Genomic DNA, 22,010 nt, shown 5'->3' with positions numbered 1-22,010 from the left:
GACAAAGAAGCCCAGTTGAATAGCACCAAAGGGATAGCATGGCTGCAATACTGATCATAAATTGCACTGACTTATTCAGCCTGGCTACTCCAACAATACCTGCCACACCCACAACCTCTACCCAAAGAATGACAAGAACACTAAGTGCATGGGAAGACCACCACCTTTCGATTCCTCTCCGACTCATCAACTGTCCTGACTTAATGCTCCTCCATTGTTACTGGGTCAAATTCCTGAAACTCTGTACCCATCAATATTGTGGGAGTACCTTGAAAAATGCAAAGACTATTCAAAATTGATGGGATACCAACCTAGACAACATCAGACACAAAAAAAAAGCACTTAAATATTTTCCTCAGTGCCCTTATCAGTGGACTCTTTACATCCGTTTCGCATCAGTGGATTGGATAGCTACAGAAGAGACCTGCAAAATGAACTATAGCAACTACTCTGCTACTATGTTCATCCCCTATGACTACCAATATAGATTAGTATTAATATATATTAGTATTATTGTGGATTCCTGCTCAAACCTCATCCTGTATTGACAATTATTTTACTTAATCACTGCAATTGTCCATTGTAACTTCAGTGCAGGAAAACAACCACAGAACTGTCATTGCACAAGAGCTTTCATGTCTTTTCTCCAAAATTACCTTTGGACAACTAGGAAAAATTCACCCTGTTGTCCCTGCCTGGAAAAGACACATTCCAAGTGTAACATATCATTTTGCTATGATACCCATTAACTCATTACATGATACACTCTATGATACAATTTCTACATAATGACTTGCTTCCTTTCTGCATTGTGAATTTCAAGATCTCACTGTCTCTTGGTGTCACTGCAAGCATAAACAATGAGACACAAGCTATAAACATAATATTCATTATTCTGTGTCACCCCTATTTATTGCAGCAATCTTCCACTAAAGCTGAAGTGCCTGGTACAACAATATATTAAGGTTCAGTGAGTTCGTAAATGAACCCTGATTTTACAGTATATACACCACATTTTTCATTTGACATATAATTGATATCCTTCAAGGTAAAACTATATACTTCACAGTGGTAAATTTTTAGCAATTATTAATGATTTTTCAAAACCAGATAGCATTATAAAACATTTTGATAATTGTTTCCATTTGTAAAGTATCCTTGGATGTCTCAATGTACTTCCCATTTAATTAATTACTTTATGAATTGCAACCACTGCTCATATAATAGGTGAAGCTTTAGAAACTTTTAAACAGTAGCATTGTTAATTAAAATACTAACAAACATCGTATACCAAGATTTTCTTCACATCCATTATTGGATGTTAGATTTTCCTCCTCTTTTGAATTGTCATCTTCTCCTTCAAAACCTATAGTGAATTCAGGCCTAGAAAATAGCATACTTTCTTCAAAGCTGTCAGTGGGTTCCTGAAGAAGAACAAATACGTGCTGATTTGGAAGCTACATGACAAATTATACATTCTGTTTCAATCATTAAGCAGAAGCGGAATACAACTGAATAAAGTCTAACAATTATTGGAAAGATAAACATGGATATTTGAGAAAATTCTACATTCAAGAATTCTGAAAGGGGATAAGGATGGCGTTGGAAATATACTTTTGCAAGGATAGCAGGGCCAAGCTAGAAGAGTAACATTGATGTGGAAAGGAGATGAAAAAATCTTCCTGTAGTGAAGGAACTATATTTGAGTACAAGGGCTACTTAGGAGGAAATGGGTCAGAAGGAAAGAACTGGTTTCTGGATGAGAAGGAAAAGAGTGGGCCGTGCAAGAAAGGTGGGGGCTTGGAGGCAAGGTAGAAAGCTAGAAATTGGTTCACACCTGAGACAGGGAGCAAGAAATAGCAGCAGGGCCAGATGGCTTTAAACTTGAATTATTCAAAGTTGTCCATAATTTACATACATTTGTTATTGCTTATACGAGTGGAAAAGCGATTAGAGGGGTTCAAGGAGAGGTTTGGGAGTGAATAAAACATGGGTTATAATTGGATGATCATGACTTGAGAGAACTAACATGGTGGACATACTGTATTAGAAGGAAAATTTTGTACTGGGAAATATTGTGGATGAGAGCAAGAGCATCCAAAAGTAACCCTGAGATTATCATCAGGAAATTTTCACTTTTCCAGAACAATGAATGAAACAACTGCAACACATTACAAAATTGCAAAGATTATTAAGTAACATCACCTTAAAAAAACGTGATCCATTTTTAGCTATTACCCAAATTATATTTTAATCTACTCCTGCCCTTTCCTTACCACCAATTTGATTTCCTCTTTTGGTGTCAGTTGCTCCAGCAGTTCACAGGCTAGTTGGTAGCACAAAATGCTGGACTGACAAAGGTTGCATTGAACGGCTTTTTCGTCTTTCTGGCAAGTATGAGAATCTCCCCACGGTGCTTGAAATACATTGTTTATGATGGAAATGATGTCCTTGGACAATCCATGGTCAAGACCCAGGACCATACCATCATCTTGCAATTCCATCTGTTAGTATTGAGATAAAAGAGTTAATTACTTCTGATGTGGTCTTGGATTAAATGCATCTATATCGTTTTGCATAACTTTTGCTAATATACGTTCACATTACAATACAGTAACTTAAACTGATGGCAACGTTAAAATGCTTGCCTTAGAAGCACTAACACATACACCAAATCAATTGTGATATCCAAATATTATAGATTCAATAATAGCATTCAAAAGCGAAATGAATAAACACTTCAAAGAAAACATCTACATGGCTGTGGGAAGAGGGCAAAAGAGTGAGAGTAGCTGGATTGCACTTGCAAAGGATTGGCATAAACATGATGGGCTGAATATCTCCTTCTGTGCTATAACTTTTGTGTGATTCTGTGACACATGGCTCACAAAATGATATATGACCTGTCATTGCAGGAAATGGAATAACAAAATCATTACCTGTTTCAGTATCAAATCAAACATCAGGATGAAGCAAGGCAAGTTCATTTCATCATCATCAGAATCGAAGTCAATGTTTCTTCCTCCTGCAGTGCCGAAATTCTTAAAGCAACCGCGGAATGGACTACGCACTGGGCTACGGAATGGGCTCCGAAAGGGGCTAGGAAATGGACTAAGAGTAACATGTTGGCCTCGGCGACCAGGATCTGAAACAACACTGACCTAAAGGGGAAAAATATACTCATTAGGACAATGATATAAAGAAAGAAAGTGTTAAGTTCATTTCCTTCACTTATGGAGGAAATATTTCACTGATTGTACCCCTGTTCCCCACCTTCCCTTAGGCCACATCTTATTAATTCCTAAGGGATGGTCAACCAGTTGTCAGATTCTGAAAATGTTACTTTAAATCAGCTGCTAAAAGGCATGCAATAATGACTGCAGGACAAGTCTGACTTTAATATTCAAGCCAAGTGGAGAGGCATTGGATTTCAATCGCCACCCCAAGCAACAGTGATAATCATGAAATATCATGGATGGCCTCAAAACTATTTCAAACAGTTGGCAAACAATTTGCTATTGTGGGGGAGAAAAGCTCAAAGCAATCTGGTAGTGGTAATGCCATAAGTAAAATTGTTTGGTTATCAGATTTTCAATATGCAAATTGATTACCACAGCAACCATATATTTTTTAGCTTATACTACAATGGACTTTGTTTTAATTGCGTTCTTATACAAGAAAGAATTTTGTTTCTTGTGAATGCTGTGTATCAGATGCTATGTGCTTGTGATGGGGCTGCAAATAAGTTTTTCATTGCACCTGTCCATACATCTACTTGTGCATATGACAATAAACTTGCCTTTGACAAAAGAGACTTAGAACTGAACCTGCAGGAAAGCACAGACAGATTTTCTCACTAAACTACTATTAGTATTTCAATGCATCTCAGTTGCTATGTACCCAAGTTCTACTATTGACAAGGTGCAACATTTAGATACAATGATTCAGCTAAACTAGGAAAGAACTCAGTAGCAAATTTGTAATCTAAGCCAACTGTCTGCAAGGATTATACTTGGAGGAGGAAAGGAGAATTCGCTGAGCCAACTCATGTTAGTGCATCTGTTCAACTCCTGTCAGATAATTATGATAAATTAGTCAAAGCAAATATAAAATCTTTACAGTTAGTGGAAAGAGACACGGTTTGAAACATTACCCTTCGAGCAGTTTGGTTTCCTGGCTGCTCACTGGTTCTTGCATTTCTTTGATTAGCTAGTTCCTTGACTGAGTTCACTCCATCAGAAAACATGCTTATCAACAGCTGGAGAGGAACTGTTATATCTAATTCTGATAACACCTAAGCAAAAAAGACCAAAGTTTAAAACAGAAGCAAGCTGAAAATGTGAGTATGCAAAACACAATTTGATCATTCTTTATTCAAAAAAATCACATTTGAAAAACACAGTCAATAAGAATCAGTTATAAAGCCCAATCAAATTGCTTTATATATGATAGTATCGTTCGAAATTACAAACAATGGATAATGGCAACATTAAATGTTTCTTTTATTTCTTGTTAACTGTTTCTTTCATTAAAAATAGTGATTGAGGCAGGCACATGAGCAATGTTTAAAAGCCATCTAGATAAGTACATGGTTAGGAGAGGGTTAGAGGGCTTTGGGCCAAACGCAGGCAGATGGAACTAGTTCGCTGGGCAACAGAGTCGGCATGGACAAGTTGGGCTGAAGGGCCTGTTTCCATGAGTCTATGACTCTACTTTTAAAATTTATTTTAATGGCAATTCATAAAGCTACATCAGCACGGCTTTGTGAGGGGCAAGTCATGCCTCATGAGCCCAATTGAGTTTTTTGGGGAGGTGACAAAACAAATAGATGAAGGTAGAGTAGTTAGTTGATGTGGTGTATATGGACTTGAGTAAGACATTTGACAAGGTTCCCCATGGTGGGCTCATCCAGAAAGTCATGAGGCACAGAATCCATAGAGACTTAGCTGTGTGGATTTGGAATTGGCTTGCCCACAGAAGGTAGAGGGTGGTAGTAGACGGAGAGTATTCTGCCTGGAGGTCGGTGACCAGTGGTGTTCTGCAGGGATTTGTTCTGGGACCCCTGCTCTGTGATTTTTATGAATGACTTGGATGAGGAAGTGGGGGGATGGGTTAGTAAGTTTGCAGATGACACAAAGGCTGGAGGGGTTGTGGATAGTGTAGGAGTTTGTTGTAGATTACATCTGGATATAGACAGGATGCAGAGTTGGGCGGGGGACTGGCAGATGGAGTTCAATCCAGAAAAGTGTGAAGTGATACATTTTGGAAGAACGAACATGAAGGCAGAGTATAAGGTTAATGGCAGGATTCCGAGCAGTGTGGAGGAATAGAGTGATCTTGGGATCCAAGTCCATAGATCCCTCAAAGTTGCCACACAAGTTGATCGGGTAGTTAAGAAGGCGTATGGTAGGCTGGCCTTCATTAGTCGGGGGATTGAGTTCAAGAGCCGTGAGGTAACGTTGCAGCTCTATAAAACCTTGGTTAGACCACACTTAAGAGTATTGTGTTCAGTTCTGGTCACCTCATTATAGGAAGTATGTGGAAGCTTTAGAGAGGTTGCAGAGGATGCTGCCTGGATTAGAGAACATGTCTTATGAGGAAAAGTTGAGTGAGCTATGACTTTTCTCTTTGGAGTGATGCAGGTGACTTGATAGAGGTGTATAAGATTATGAGAGGCATAGATGGAGTGGACAGCCAGCACCTTTTCCCCAGGGCGGCAATAGCCAATACCAGAGCACATCCACTTAAGGTTAGAGGAGGAATGTTCAGGGGAGATGTCAGAGGTAGGTTCTTTACACAGAGAGTGGTGGGTGCCTGGAATGCACCGCTGGGAGTGGTTGTAGAGGCTGATACACTAGGGACATTTAAAAGGCTCTTAGATAGGCACATGGATGTAAGAAAAATGGAGGGTTATAGGCTGTGCAGGAGGGAAGGGTTAAATTGATCATAGAGTAAGTGTTCATATAGTTCGGCACAACATCGTGGGCTGAAGGGCCTGTACTGTTCTATATTTTTATTTTGGATTGACATTTTTCATTTCTATTTATTTGCAACTCAGAATTTTCAAATTAAAAGTGGTAAATAATTTAATGGCAGAAAATGCTGGAAACACTCAGCAGGTCAACCTGAGCCATTAACTCTGATTTTTATTTCCTCCAGATGCTGCCTGGCCCTGCTGAGCATTTTCAGCACTTTCTGTTTCATCTCAGATTTCCAGATCTGCAGTTTTTTGAACTTCAAATAATTTAAGGGTCCTTGCAAGCAGCAGCTTGATCATCTTTATAAACTCTCAGGTATGCTGTAATTTCTGATATTGCCTGGTTTTCTTTAATAGGTACTGTATTTAAACTAATTGTACATCCTTTGTTTTTGCATTACAAGATGCTAAAAGTTGCAGTATAAAACCAGAGTTCCAGACAACCTCACTCGATATCAGAACAGAATTAGTATTCTGGATTTTACACACCAGGTGTAACAAAAACAAGGCTATACATGCTAGTTTTGAAGTCAGGTGAAATTCTCATACCTCCAATACGAAATCAAGAAGCTAACTGGGCATATGTACACATACAAATACACATTTACTTGGGCCAGTTTATGAAAATCAAATGTATATGTATCAGACTTTGCATATGGTATCAAATTCATTTCAATGTGACTATAATGAACCAAAGTGAGTCCATGTATTGTACCCTAAATGTTGGCAGTTTTCATCCAATTTAAAATCTAATGCAGTAGGTAGCGCAACAACACGCAGAAGCTTTATTGCAGTCCTGGAACAGAATAGTTTATTTTCTTTTTACAGCAAAAGCATGCAGTTATGACAATTTACATCTCTGGGACTAGTCAAACATAACTAAAATTTCAAGTGGCATTCTAACTAAGCCTTCAAATTAAAGATCTTCTATAAGAAAACAAACTTACATGAAGCCAAAGTAAAGCTTGTTCCTGTACTGAAGCAGGGTAGCCAGTGAATCTACAGCTAATAAAACCAAACATTTCTTCCAAGGAAAATGGCAATGGGCAAAGTTCAATATCAAACATTTTGCTGAAATAGATTAATATTATCATCATTTTCCAATCATAATAATAAAAATATAAGCACATCAAGTACTTAAAGCACATACATTTTTACTGTTTTTTCATTTATAAAGAAGAACATGCCTGAAAAAATAATTTAAATTTCAAACTCAATGAAGTTTTCCTCAGATTATTTTTAATAACTTCCACGAGTAAACTGGTGATAATCAAAGCTTAAAGCAATCACAAGATGTTAACAAAGGCAAGCAGATGAATTTTATTTGACAGATATGAGAGTGATTATATTATCCCTTATGGATGCTATCTGGAATTTGTTCAAATGGCACCAAATGAGTTATATGCTTGCTTATTGGGGACAGGGCAAAACAATGTAGAGTTTGTGAAGACCTGCAATGGGGCCTCGAGATTTGTTTACAAATAAAAATGTTTAATGAGACATTTCAAATAAAAATGTCAAACTACAATTAATAAAACTAATAACTTTTCCCAAGGAAAATGGCAAGAGTAATCAATAGCTACCTCAATACAATATCTTAAATCTACCTCTGTTATTAATTGTTATTTTCACTTCAGCATATCTTTTTGCACTACTTCAGATTGCACTACAATCTTTGCACCATTCTGCCGTTTTGCACTCATTGCTGTATTTATTGTTACCATGTATCCTGTTTACAGTGTGAGCTTCACATAAGCAAGGAATTTCATTGCACCCTGGTGTATATGACAATAAATAATCTGAATATGAATTTGAATCTGAAGAGCAAAGAAGCTCTCTCCAATCTCATAGTCAATATCTGTGCCTCAGCTAAGATCACTAAAATAAACTGATTATGTGATCACAATCTAAGTGTTGTTTGAGACACCATGCTGTATGCAAACTGGGTACCATGTTCAGTATAATCATATGTACTTGATTGGTTTTACAAGACAAAGAGATTGTATAAATACAAATTTCTTTGTCTTACTGCACACAGAACGGATGATGAAATTATATCAAAGAAGTGTCCTTCAGGTGATATACAATAAATTATCCTTTGTCACTTTAGTCATTATGAAATAATTTTACAAAAGCATTTCAATCCTATTACTTATGATTTTTTAATGAATTACTAAACAGGCTGTTAACCTCAGCAGTAAGAAAATAAACATACATCAACACTCCTAAGTGTGCCTGCCATTTACTCTTTATGTCCTAAGAGAATTTGACCTCCCAAAGTGCGTTACCTCCCACTTGTCTGGATTAAGTTCCATTTCCCACCACTCCACCCAAATTTCCAGGTGATCTACATCCTGCTATATCTTTAATAACCTATCTACAATTTCACCATTTTTTGTGTTGTTTGCAAACTTACTAATCATACCCCTACATTATAACCCAATATTACGAACAACAAAGGTCCCAACACCAATTTCTGCAGCACACTAATTGTTACAGACTTCCAACCAGAAAAACACCCACCACCACTGCCCTCTGCCTCCCATCACCCAGAGAATTTTGGGTCCAGTTCACCAACACACCTCAGATCCCTTTCTGGAGCAGCCTACCACATGAGACATTGTCAAAACATAGAATGGTATAGTGCAGGCACAGGCCCTTCAGCTCATCTGTGCTGACCAAGATGCCAAATTAAACTAATGCCATTTGCTTGACCATGGTCTATATCCCTCCATCCCCTGCCTGTTCATGTGCCTGTCTAAATGGCTCTTAAACATTGCTATCGTATCTGCTTTCACCACCACTCCTGACAGCATGTTCCAGGCACCTCTCTGTGTAAAAAAGACAACTTGTAAATCTCCTTTAAACTTTCCCCCCCTCACCTTAAACTGATGCCCTCTGGTATTTGACATTTCCACTCTGGGAAAAAGACTCTATCTGACCTATCTATGCCCCTCATAATTTTACATATTTCTATCAGATCACCCCTCAGCTCCAGAGAAAACAATCCAAGTTTGTCCAATCTCTCCTTATAGCGAATACTCTCTAATCTAGACAACGTCCTGGTAAACCTCTTCTGTACCTCCTCCACAACCTTTCTGTACTATAGCCTAACTAGAGCTTTACACAGCTGCAACACGACTTTTTCCAACTTTTATTCTCAATACCCCAATCAATGAAGGGAAGTATACCACACACCTTCTTTACCACCCTATCAACTTGTGTTGCTACTTTGAGGAAGCTATGGATTTGCACCCCAGGATCTGTCCGTACATCAATGTGCCTAAGGGTCCTGCCATTTACTGCATACTTTCCTCCAACCTCCCAAAGTGCAATACCTTACACTTGACTGGATTAAACTCCATCTACCATTTCTCTACCAAAAGTTCCAGCTGATCTATATCCTGCTGTATCCTTTGACAACCTTCCTCACCATCCAAAACTTTACCAATTTTTGGTGTCGTCTGCAAACTTACTCATCAGACCACCTACATTTTCATCCAAACAACAGAGGTCCCAAGCACTGGTCACAGACCTCCAATCACAGTAACACCCCTCCACCACTACTCTCCATTTTCTATGGCCATCAATTTTGAATCTGATCTAGCAAGTCACCTTAGATCCCATGTACCTTAACCTTCTAGATCAGCCCACCATGAGGAACCTTATCGAATGTTTTACCTAAGTCCATATAGACAATATCCACTGCCCTACCCTCATCAATCATCTTTGTCACCTCCTTAATAAAACTCAATCAAATTCATAAGACGTAACCTCTCCCACACAAAGCCATGTTGGCTAAGTCCATACTTTTCCAAATGCAAGTAAATCTTATCCCTAAAAATCTTCTCAAATAATTTCCTTGCCACTGATGCAAGGCTCGCTAGCCTGTAATTTTCTGGATTATCCCTATAATGCTTCTTGCACAAAGGAACAACAGTGGCTTGTCTCCAGTCCTGTGGCTAAATTAGATACAAAGATCTGTATCAAGACTTAAGCAATCTCATCTCATTTCCCTCAATAACCTGAGATAGATCAAATCAGGCCCTAGGTACTTATCCACCTTAATGTTCTTCAAGAGACCCAACAACTCCTCCTCTTTGATCCATATCCCTGATCTCACTATCCTCCATGCCCCTCTCCTTGATGAATTCTGATGCAAAGTCCTTATTTTGACCTTCACCCACTTCTCCTATCACCAGGCATAAATTCCCTTCTCTGTCCTCGTGTGGTCCTACCCTTTCCCTAGCTACCCTTTTGTTTTTAATGTATATATAAAATGCCTTGGGATTCCCTACTGCCCGTTTTGAAGAAGGAGACAATATTAACTATTCTCCAGTCTTCTGGTACCTCACCTGCGACTAATGAAGATGCAAAAGTCTCTTTCAGAGCCACAGCAATATTCTCCCTTACTTCCCTTGGCATCCTGGGATAGATCCCGTCAGGCCATAGGGGTTTATGTGCTCCAATATTTCCAGCACTCCCTTTTTTCTGATACAGATGCACTCCAGAACATCAGCGTACGTCTCCCTTAACTCTCCAGCCTCCATGTCCTTCTCCCCGGTGAATACTGATGAGAAGTATTCCTTTAGGATCTCGCTCATATCACCTGGCTCCATGCATAATTATCCCTCTGGTCCCTGAGGTGACCCATTCCTTCCTTAGCTACCCTTTTACTTGTAATGTACTTTAAAAAGGTTTTATGATTCTCCTTAATCCTACTTCCCAAGGTCATTTCATGGCCTTTTTTTGTCTTCCTAATTTCTTGCTTAAGTTTTCTCTTATATTCCTTATAAACCTCAAGTGACACTTTTAAAAACAATTTTCTATACCTGACATATGTTTCCTTCTTTTCCTTCAATATCCTTCATTGATCAGACTTCCCTAAACTTACCACTTTACAGGGACACATTGACTCTGAACTCTTACTTTTAAATGCCTCCCACTTATTAGATGTTGTTATCGCCATAAGAAAGTTCTACAAGTTCCTATTTCAATCAAGAAACCTAGACTAATGATCCAGAAATACGTTCAAATCCCAAAGGGGCAGTCCTGCTAGCAGCACTGATATCCTATCAGTGAATAAAAATAAAACCTACTGAGGGAAAATAATACAATTGAAACAGCTGGACACACAACCTGCACATACCTTAAGACCTCCTTAAACTCTTTTAATTGGTTATCCGGCACCTCAGTTCGGATGGATTCCAACCATTCCGGCATAATGCTTTCCCACACAGCCTGATTAATGACATTGTATGGAATGAGGCACAAGATTCGATTCAAGCCTTCTTTTAGTTGCGTCACAGTACTGCAACACTTATCCCAATAGCCACCAACCTGAAAAAAAAAGTACAGAAGCTTGCACTCATGTTGCACCTTTTACATAGAAAATATCCTAACAGTCTTCACAGAAGCCTAATCCAGCAAAATTACCAACAAGTCTCGGGAAGAACTATTGGTGAGAAAATTAAAAGGTTTGTTGCCAAGGTGAGTTTTAAGAAGGATCGAGGGAACAGCCAGAGGTTGACAGATATATGTTTAGGAAGGAATTTCAAAAGCATAAGGCCTAAACAGCTGAAGATATGGCCGCTGTTGGTGAGGCAAAGGGAACAGGAGTAAAGGGAACTGAATTAATGCTCTCCTTCTTGAAGATAATGTAGGGGAGGGCAGATTAGAGGGGAAGATAGAGGTTTGCTTCAAACTTTATATCATTGTAATTCATAAAAGAATTAGTAAATGTTAATTAGAAGTAAATAATTGATAATTCATGTGCATGCTTTCCCTGAGACCTTTACGATTTGATTAAGAGTTTTGCTATCCTGTGAGGATCATGAAAATCTAATCTGCCAAAAGCAACCAACAACATTTGAATCTTGAATTGATACAATATTTTGAACTATTTCTCAATTACTTGGAGAGTTTGCACTGTTTTGCTCACAGATTAAGAATTTGAGTACAGTCAACGACAACAATAGAAACAATACCTCAATCAGACCCCAGAGAAGTAGAACTGGTTAGTTATAAGGATTGAGACTTAAACATGGGGTATCTACTAAGAGTCAAAGTGAAAGAACTGCACATTTGGTTCACATTCAGATTTTGGGCTGAGTGGAGTCAAGGCTGTTGCACCGAGACTATGGAAAATGTACAGCAAGTTTACTTTCTCATAAATCTTGACACTGAACAGATTTTTACATATTTTAACAAATCTAAATTAATTTGATGGAACAAACTTCACTAAATTAGAATATAGTTTACTGACTTGAGAGACGTAAGCTCAAGCACAAACACACTAACTGCTACTAACTTATATTCTTTGACTGGCATTAGTGGTTCAGTTTCACAATGCAACAAGTCATCCCAGCTCTTAATACATGTGCACATACAAGAAGATTTGCTTTCAATCTTGGAAATAGTTAGAAAACAAATCTATGAACAGTTAGTCATAACCATAATCTATATTCCTCTCACCTGACCATCACATCAATTCTGATGATTTGTAATAATATTAATAAATCAATTGCCTTGTTCAATTCTCTTGGTTATAATATTACAGAGTGACAATACCAAACAAAGTAACACTTAGAAGAAGAAAGAGATAAGACACTCTTTCTTCCTGTCTATGCAAGAATCATTTTTGCCATTTCCTCCCAGTGGGCCAGAACCACATTAGCAACAAATTACAGCCACAGTTGCTTAATCTTGCCCCATCTGCCACATGATTTCACTCTATCAGAGAAATTCCCTTTGTTCTTTCCATCATCCTCCCCCACCTTTATTGCTCGTTTCTCTTTTCCTCAGGTCTGATGAAGAGTTAACTGTTTCTCTTTCCACAAATGCTGTCTGACCTGCTGAGTTTTTCCAGCATTTTCCATTTTCATATTATGTTGGCTCAATTTTTCATATCCAGCTTGAATATGTCTGTCCTGCTGGACAGGTCCCACCACCTTACCATTAACAACACATTAAATAGACCAAGAAGCTTAATGTGCTGGTAATTTTCACCATTAAGCCATTTCAACTCGCCATATCCCTGACAATCCTTTTGCTCTAAACATCCCTCTCCACCTTCTCTTGTATTGAAAACTAATTTGTATCTCCCTCTTTTCCAATTTTGACTGTTTCTAGAGTTGCTGCCTGATCGGTTAAATTCTTTTCCAGCACTTCCTGTTTTTATAATACACAATTTATGTTGTATATGGTAGACTTTTGATAATGGAGTTATAAGGAATGACCCTGCAAGGCATCCACTTCTTGCACATAGTCTGCAAACATTTAGCACAAGCTTGTGTAATGCCACTTTCAATGTAGCATGCTTATTAAACCACAACTAAATATAGCAATGGCTATAATTAGAAATACATGTTATTTGAATAAAATATAATAACCATTCACTGGCTTTGATTTCAGAAAAACTGTACATTGCAAAAATTAACCTTTTATAATGTGTATCAATTATTTTCTTTTACTCATTCTCAAAATGTGAACCCACTGGGAAAATTGGCATTTATTGCCTATCCTTGGGTGCCTCTCAGGCTGGGCCTTCCTTTTAAACAGCTGCATTCCATCTGGGTATAGCAAATGATGTTGATTCCAGGTTTTTGACTCAATAACAAAACAAAACCATGAAATGTGTCTAGGTGAGTGACATGCAAGGTAATTTCCAGGTGAAGGGGATGCCAGGTACCTACTTCTCTGTCCTTTGAGATGATGGGGGCCACAGAAACTTTGGTGAACTTCAGTGTATCCTGTTGACAACATACACTGCAGCCAGGGAGTGGAGGGAATAGGGGAGTACAGGAGGAAATGGATGTTGAAGGAAATGGATGCCAATCAAGTAGAATGCTTTACCCCCAAAAATGGTGAATTTCTTGAGCATTGTTTGGATAGCTGCTGACCTAACAAATGGCAGTTAACCATTACTCCTGACACGTGCCTTGAGGACTCAGCAAGTGACTTGAGGATTCAGCTCTGTAGAATACCCAGAAAATGACTTTCTCTCATTGCTATAGCATTTAGATTGCTGGTCCAATATATTTTCTTGTGAATGGTGACTTAGAAAGTCCATGGTATATTGAAGATGGAGTAAAAACAGTTGGTTAAGTATTGAAAAGTTATTGATAGATGGTTATGCTCTACAGTGTTGGAAATGTAATGTTACCTGACAATCATGTGACACAAACATCAAATATTAATTAAAACGCCAAGCCTGGAAGTCATCCAGATCTTGCTGCTCAATTACCTGACGAATCACAAATGAAATAGGATATTTTTGATCTGGTGGGAAAGGAGATTTTTATGACCATGTTGAAATAAGTAAGTAAGCAGTTTTCCAAATAGCCATATTTTTAAAAAAAACTTACTCTTGCAAACTCCATAGGTTTGGGAAGAAGGCACATGACCATCACATCAAATCGAACATCGCAAACCGTCTTCAACCATTTGGTGACAAACTGAGGCTTGAGCTTTTCCACTAGGCTTCCCACTTCATCATCAAGCATGTATGCAGTGGAATGAAACCACTGAAACATCATGCTAACCAATCTGGCTAAGCTTTCTGTGGGTGTATTTTCACTTGGAGTGCAAAGACTGACCTGCACAGTAAAAGAAGCAAGCACAGAAACTTTGGATGAATAATCTGGGATTTTAAGCAAATTTTCATCTTTGCTGCAGGGTTAATAATCTAGTGATTGGATTGGCCACCATCTACAGAATTTACCAATCTTTATTTCATTATTTTCTGCTAGGTTATCACCTACACCATAAAGACAAGAATTTGCTCAAAATAACAGTTCAAAAATAAAGATACTCTTGGTGAACAGTGAGAGAAAAAGAAAACTGGGTTTTATAATAACTCATTGTTTGTCAACTATTTGTAATGCATGACACCACTTAGAAACAAAGTACTTAGGAGGGATTGGGGATAGCAAAGCTACCATACTCATGTGCAAAGAACTGGTGGCCACCTGCACTCCCATACAGAAAACTCCCTTCATTCGCTTTGAATGCTAATGTAATTAGTCAAATATAATATAATGAACTGTACAGTGGCCCCAATACAATTACCCTTGTAGCCAATCTAGCTACCTCTCTTCCATGACCTTGTTAACAAAAGGAAGATAATGCATGCACAAATCAGCAGCTCTGCAACAAATATCTCACCACACTAACTTTGCAAGTGATTATACCACAATGACAGCATTCAAAACAGGATAATAACTTTGGGATTAAGATCATTACACTCAGAGAAAAGAAGTGGTTGTTCAAATTATCCAAACTCCTGAAAAACATCTGTCTAGAAATTAATTCCCAGATGATTGTTCTAAATGGGCTATACAGTCACATTAGCACACTGTGCTCTGCCTCCAAAATTTACTCCAACGGAATGGAATTTGGAGGTAGAGACGTGGCTTATTAGTGCATTTAATACTAGTAGCCAGGCATGAATTTCTAGGCAGTGCCTTTCAAATCCACCTGCAGGCATCCTTATCTACCATGTTCCTGTTTGGTCCTAATAAATAGCATAATCTTCACATTAAAATCATCATTTCATTTATTTACCAAAACCCAAATTCCAAATTGGCTCAACAAGCGCTGATCATTTTTATCATCATCCTTGTTATCGTACTCCATATTGTCCAATGAATGATGGGATAAGGATAGGCCCATTTGCCGTCTTCGATTTAATTCAAACTCCCTTTGCTCTGCATGATATTCAGCTTCCTTTAGTAAACTGAAGAAAAAACAAGCAAAGATCAAATTTTTAAAGAAAAATCTAATTTTGAGAATAATACAACCACACCAAATTCAAAATGAATACCCCACAAAAAAAACTTGATCCGATCATCCCAGAATACATTGTTTTGGTTGTAAGATTAAACTTTAAATCAGTATTAAAGGAATTAAGGTCATCTTCCAAGCTCTAGAAGGTTATTACATTCAGAATTCATGACAAAAATTAAGTATCTTTTCCTGGCCAGTGAGTCAACTGGAGGCCAGTTTTATGTATTAGAAGCTTTGCCACAGATTTTAGCCTGGAGACACCGATACGTGGTTGCAAGTTCCGAAAGAATGGGCTTCCAAAATGCCCTACAAAATTTAAAAGCAAAGCTCTATCAAGTAGGATTTCTGCTCAGTTCCAAGCAGGATCTTGGTGCAAAAATACAAGGAGTGGAAGTTTGGATTGTGCTGGGAAGAAACAATTGTAGGGAAGCTCAAATGTTGAGCAGGAACAGCAGATAGTGGCCGGAGGAAAAGGAATTGATGGTTGTCAGGGGATAGGGGTGAAGGTGGGAGAAAGAAATGGTGGTCAAAGGATTCAACGATGCTTAGGGCGCGAAGACAGGAAAAGTAGACATATCCCAGGGGATGGAGCTTAGTGGCATAGTTTGCTGGCTGGAGGAAACATTCCTTCTCTTGCTGGCCTACAAGCCCTGCTTACTTCATGGATTCAGTCCACCTTGCATTTTGTCAGCTGCCAGGTTTCCCAAAACCTAGAAAAATTAGCTGCCTTTAGTTAAAAACAGAATGACTGCTGAAATAAAAGGAGACAGCCTCATTGTGATGTTTAAATAATCAATCTGCTTCCCATGAGTGCTTGGCCACCCACCTCTATTAAAACAGGAAACAAGCAGATTGAAGGCAGGTTTCCAGAGTTCCTAAGATTTTAACCTCTGACACAACACAACCTACCATTTTGAAGTTAACATTTGATCTTATGAATGCTTAAGATTTAATGATGGATTTTTAAGAACTAAGAAAGTAATACAATTTTCAGCTAATTAAATTCAGAAGTGGCTATCTTTCAAACAATTGTTAAATACCAATGAGCCTTAACAATGGCTTATAAACAATAAGTTTAACAACTGAACACCAGCAATTAAACAATATTTTGGGGTCTGATTCAAAATACTTAACCATTGATTGCCCTGAATTCTCTATAATGTAAAGTAATATCACAGTCTGATGCAATTTGATACTGACACATTATATTTTCTGTCAGAAATGTTGCAAATGGAAAAAAAATGCAATATGCAGGCAAATATCAACTTTTTATAGAGCTCTTAATTCAGTAAAATATCCAACAAGAGCTCCAACGGAGAATTATCAGTCAAATTTGATTCAAAGCCACTTTAGGACACATGCCAAAAGCTTAATCATAGTGGTGTTTTAAAGACACCTTAGAATGGGGCAGGGGGGGGGGGGGGGTGGTGTGAAAGAAAAGTAGAATCGTAGCAAGGATTAGGGAAGGAATTCAAGAGATTAGAGCTAGGGGCAGCAGACCAAATAAGAAAAAATATTATCAGCAGAACTCTTTGTTACGCAGGGAATACATCTCCAACAGGAGTTATGCCTATTATGACAAAATTATACACTGAAGATGTGGAATAGTTTATAAACAACCAGTGCAATCTATCTTCCGGAGAATCTATTTTAGGACTGATGTTATTGTTTACCTGACTACTGATTCCACAGTACAAACTAGCTCCTCTGCACCACACTCTCTGGTGTTCATGGGAGGGGGTGAAGTCTGGTAAAGGTGAGTCTCTGATCCAGCACCAACCTCACTGCTATGATAGTTGTAGTGACATCTCTTGCAGTAGCGCACTGGCCTGTTTCCATGACGACCACAGCATCCTGCTGAGAAGCAGGTCACAACGGCTCTCCTAACATGTGAGCTACAATTCTATTGAGGAGCAAAACCTTAATATTAATTAAATAAGCCACAATCTCTTACACTTATTAGCATTTAACATTTCTCAGTTCAAGTGCCAAACAACCCAGATCATGATGCAGTGACCAACAATGCTGGTTGAGTTCTAATCTCTTCCTTGCTGTTGAAAAAGCATCATGGACAACCTTAACAAAATTAATATCTGATTATTCATTGTTAATTGACTTCTGATCTTAGATGATCAAGACATCCAGCCAGAAAGCAATCCATTCAAACATTCAGTCAAGTTAATGTATGCAATGAAAGCAGAGAAAAAAATACTGGAAATAGGTAGCAGCTCATCCAGTATCTCTGGAGAGAGAAAGAGTTGATTTTTTAAAACATGTTCTTGGTCACCGGCTTGAAGTGCTGATCTGGTTTTTAGCCTCCTGTCGAATGCCATACAAGGGAGGCTACTACAGTGCCAGAAAACCTAGGAAACGTAATTTATGAAAGCCCTTGCAAATTTAGTTCTTGGACTCTTTTAAGTGCGGGTCACGTTTACAGGCAGAATGCCTGCTTCACAGGGCTGCAGCTTATTTAAGGCCAGTTAGGCAGGAGCATGCAGTATTGTGGAGTGATAGGGCAGCCACTGCAGTTAGGGAATCAGATGAAGGGGAAAAACCATGGAGGAGTGGGTGAAATGAATGGGCACCCTTTAGGGTGCGAAGAAAGATTCCTGCTCCTCTTGACCCACAAGCAGTCATCTACCTCATGAATTCAGCCATCTCACCTGCTTTCAGCTGCCATATTTCCCCCAAGGTCTGGAAAACCTGGCTCCCCATGTTTAAAAACATTTAAAATGGAGCAGGCTCTTTTAAATATTATATATTGTAATATTTAAATGATAAACGTGCTTCCCTTAAAATGATACGGTTGTCCACATAACATCCTGCCTACATCAAAATCTGAAGGGCATTTCCAGGTTGGACTTGGACCCTGTTCCAGAACATTTGCAATTTTATTCATGAAATGATGAGATTCTGTTTCCCTCTGCCTGATCCGATGAGGGCTCCCCCCACCCCCCCAGGATTTTCAGTTTTTATTTCAGATTTCCAGAATCAGAGATATGCTGCTTCCAAGTTAAGTGTTTGATAAATCAGATTAGTTACCAACTCAGTCCTTCACCCCTGCACCAAGTGAAATTGAGAAACCCTTAATATTTGGTGCCAGGTTTGGGATCTACATGCAAATTAACACTGAATTCAGAGCTCATTCCCTGAACTAAAAATTGAATAATAGAAAATTAAGATATTTGTCAGGTTTATATTTAAAAATTCCACTAAAAATATAAATTCTAAAAGCAAGTTACTGATATTTTCCTTTCTTCTTGCTGAGCTAACAAATGTTAAAGGATATTTAATTTTTAATGCAAATTCACTAAATATTTCACTAAACTCAAATTAGCGTTCACGTAAGACAATAAGGGATATCTCCATAGGGAAGAAACGTTTTCACCTTTCCTAGAAACTGAATGGAGATCATTAACATTTTAATCTTTCCTATCCCTTTGGTAACAGGCTGCGGGGCATCTACATAAAAATGCCAGTCCGCAGCTAAATTTTGGTGTATACTCATAAATGATATCTGCTGATTAGATTATTACTGGATGTACAGGTTTAATTATCAGTGGGTATTATCCTGTGCTGGTATATTCCAGTATTACCAATCATTCTCCTCTCTAAGGAACTACCAAATACATGCAACAAATAATTTCACCTTAAGCCTTAATGCAAAAAACATTTGATTAACAACTAAAGGCTGTCAGTACAACCAAGCGTGTTCCTTCTTCATGTATTTAACACCCATGCCATTGAGGATTGCTTAATTGAAGAGAAATATTTAATCAATCTGGTATCTTTTTGTCAAAATAACTTTCCCCTTTTTCAAAACCAAACCAAGAACATAGTTGAAATTCTCTCTCATTTCAATTCAATTTAAACTGCAAAGTTCAACACATTATAAATGATTTTGGACAGCAGATTCACAAAACTGTTCACCAAACATTCTTATGAAAACCTTCTTCATTGTCACACCCACTTTCTTTGGTCGTTGCCTCTTACCAAAGAGACAGGAGAAACTGAAGTGTTCATGATGGGTCATTTCCATTATTTTACCAAGCAAAAATTTCTCAAAACTTTATGCTTTCAATTATGGCCAGAATAAAACTTGTGGAAGAATCTCAAATTAGGAGGCATAGTTACAAGATTAGGGGGTGTTTATTTAAAACAGCGGTGCATAGGAACAACTTCTTACAGAGAGTGGTGAATCCCTGGAAGCTAGATCATTGGGGCTACTAAAAGAGGAAGTAGATAATTTTTTGAAAATTCATCAGTCAAGAGCAGCAAAAAGCTTTAACTGTAGAAAGCAAAGGTACAAAGGTTTCCTTATATTTGGCTAAACAGAGTATAGCAAGCTGAAGTTGTGGCAGTCAAGCAGTATCCTCAACAGAAGGAGAAAAAAATGACAGTGAACAACTGCATAATTCTTGCTGCGAAGACCATTCATACTAGTTACTGACCACAGAACTCTGCTGGCCGTTCTGGTTCTGAAGTCCACTATTCTCATGATGATGACATCAAGAATGCAGAGGTGAGCCTTCCCCTCACCTCTACACCATTACGGCATTGAGAACAAAGCATTCAAACAAAATACAATGGATGTCATATTAAGACCAGCTTATGAAGAAACCACAGCAAACATAAAAAGTAAAAATTTATACTCTACTGACAATCAGAGACGATTTCCCTGTTTCAACAGTGGAAACAACAGAACTTATGCAAAAAGCTACAATTTCAAGTATACGAACACAAGTGGACGGATTGATTCAGATAGAGGTCTAATGAAGACATGAATCATTTCATCACAAATCCCATGAGCTGGCTACCAACCACAGTCACATAAAAGGGGGAACAGGCTATCCCTGGGTAACAAATGGGTTCCGCTTTTACAGACATCCTTAAGTTGATTTTGTCCATAAATCAGAAAATACACAAAAATCACTCAATATGGTAACTCCATCTCCACAGTATTGTACTGAATGGCATCAAGAACAAATAAGATTGTAAGTGAAGAGAGAGGAAACTAGTTCTGCCATTCGTAGGAATGAATGTATGTACATATGTCAGACTTCTGACTTTAATATTATGTGAGCTCATTCGTGTGCACAGGTGTCTGTAAGTCAGGCATTTGTAATCCAGGGATGGCCTGCAGTGATAATGAAAAGGAAATGTAAAGTAGGATTATGTATGAACTCCATGCAGAATACTTGATATGAAGGCCGTGACTGCAGGATTTGCCTACTGGCTTGGTGTAGATAAAGGCATAGGAGAGCTAATCTGCAGACACACAGCATTCTCAGGACTGCAGAAAACAACCGCCTAAAGCAGCATTCCAGATGTGGAAGTGGACTACAAGACCATTCCAGCAGGTCCATATAGATCATAGTGAAGAAGGCATGGACAGTTTAAATATAAAATGGGTCATATACCCACCACAGAATGCACAAGAGAAGAATTAACATCTATCTTGCCTCACACAATGGTCCAGAAGAAGTTGCACCAGACAATGGTCCACAGTTGAAATCATTTTGAAAAATTTGTTAAGGGTAATGGAATAAAGTACCCTTATACTTTTCCCGACAACTTTGTTCAAATAAGGAAGAAGAAAGGCAATTACACAATTAAGGAGGCTTTGAAAGGAGGTAATGAAAGGTTAATCAAACATCAAAATATCAGCCTATAGTGCTCCTAAACACCACGTACTGGAGAAATGTTGTTAACTCATGATGCTTTGGAGTCTTAATCAGCCCAATTTGGAATGAAAGTGGAGAAAAGCCAACTGAAACACAATTGTTCAAGAGCCAACACACGTTTCTGACAAGAATCAAGATGAGACAATATCATTAAGTCTAGAGATAAATACTATTCTAACATTTAATGTAGGGGCAAATTCAGTACAGGTAAGTAACGCTGTATCAGTAACACTGCAAAAATTAGAGAGAGCTCAGAAACCTGTAACTTGGTTAAATTTTATATATCTTAAGACATATAGACATGCAATGTCATTTATGACATCATGTCACTTGCATAATACTATGCACAGGAGCAGACTGAATAGAAGCTCTGAATAAACTGGACACATGCTTGAGTTTCTTATGTCATGTGTATTAGTCTGTACACTCTGTAATACTTTGTCAGTGATTAAAGACACATACCTTACATCCCTGAAGAATAATAAATACATGTTCCATTAGTGCAGTGTATTGGTTTGACAATGACACTAACAGATATTCTTTGCTGAAGTTGCTTCAGTGTC

At 38.2% G+C, this 22,010-nt stretch overlaps 1 protein-coding gene across 4 annotated transcripts in view; it reads right to left on the bottom strand.

The window, feature by feature from the left end:
- The window catches only part of LOC127568597 (protein unc-79 homolog), a 145,894-nt gene that overhangs the window by 88,197 nt on the left and 35,687 nt on the right, over positions 1-22,010 (bottom strand). For all 4 annotated transcript variants that reach the window (XM_052012551.1, XM_052012567.1, XM_052012559.1 and 1 more), the window contains 9 exons: positions 17,437-17,666; positions 15,542-15,713; positions 14,344-14,574; positions 11,127-11,317; positions 6,925-7,048; positions 4,154-4,294; positions 2,940-3,161; positions 2,277-2,504; positions 1,292-1,424 (listed from right to left, as the gene is read on the bottom strand). In XM_052012551.1, coding sequence (XP_051868511.1) covers positions 1,292-1,424; positions 2,277-2,504; positions 2,940-3,161; positions 4,154-4,294; positions 6,925-7,048; positions 11,127-11,317; positions 14,344-14,574; positions 15,542-15,713; positions 17,437-17,666 — 1,672 coding nt within the window. The remainder of the gene's footprint in view (positions 1-1,291; positions 1,425-2,276; positions 2,505-2,939; positions 3,162-4,153; positions 4,295-6,924; positions 7,049-11,126; positions 11,318-14,343; positions 14,575-15,541; positions 15,714-17,436; positions 17,667-22,010) is intronic.

This window comes from Pristis pectinata, chromosome 1 (genome assembly GCF_009764475.1).
Source record: "Pristis pectinata isolate sPriPec2 chromosome 1, sPriPec2.1.pri, whole genome shotgun sequence".
NCBI classification, from domain to species: domain Eukaryota; kingdom Metazoa; phylum Chordata; class Chondrichthyes; order Rhinopristiformes; family Pristidae; genus Pristis; species Pristis pectinata.
This window is presented reverse-complemented; position numbering and strand designations above follow the sequence as displayed.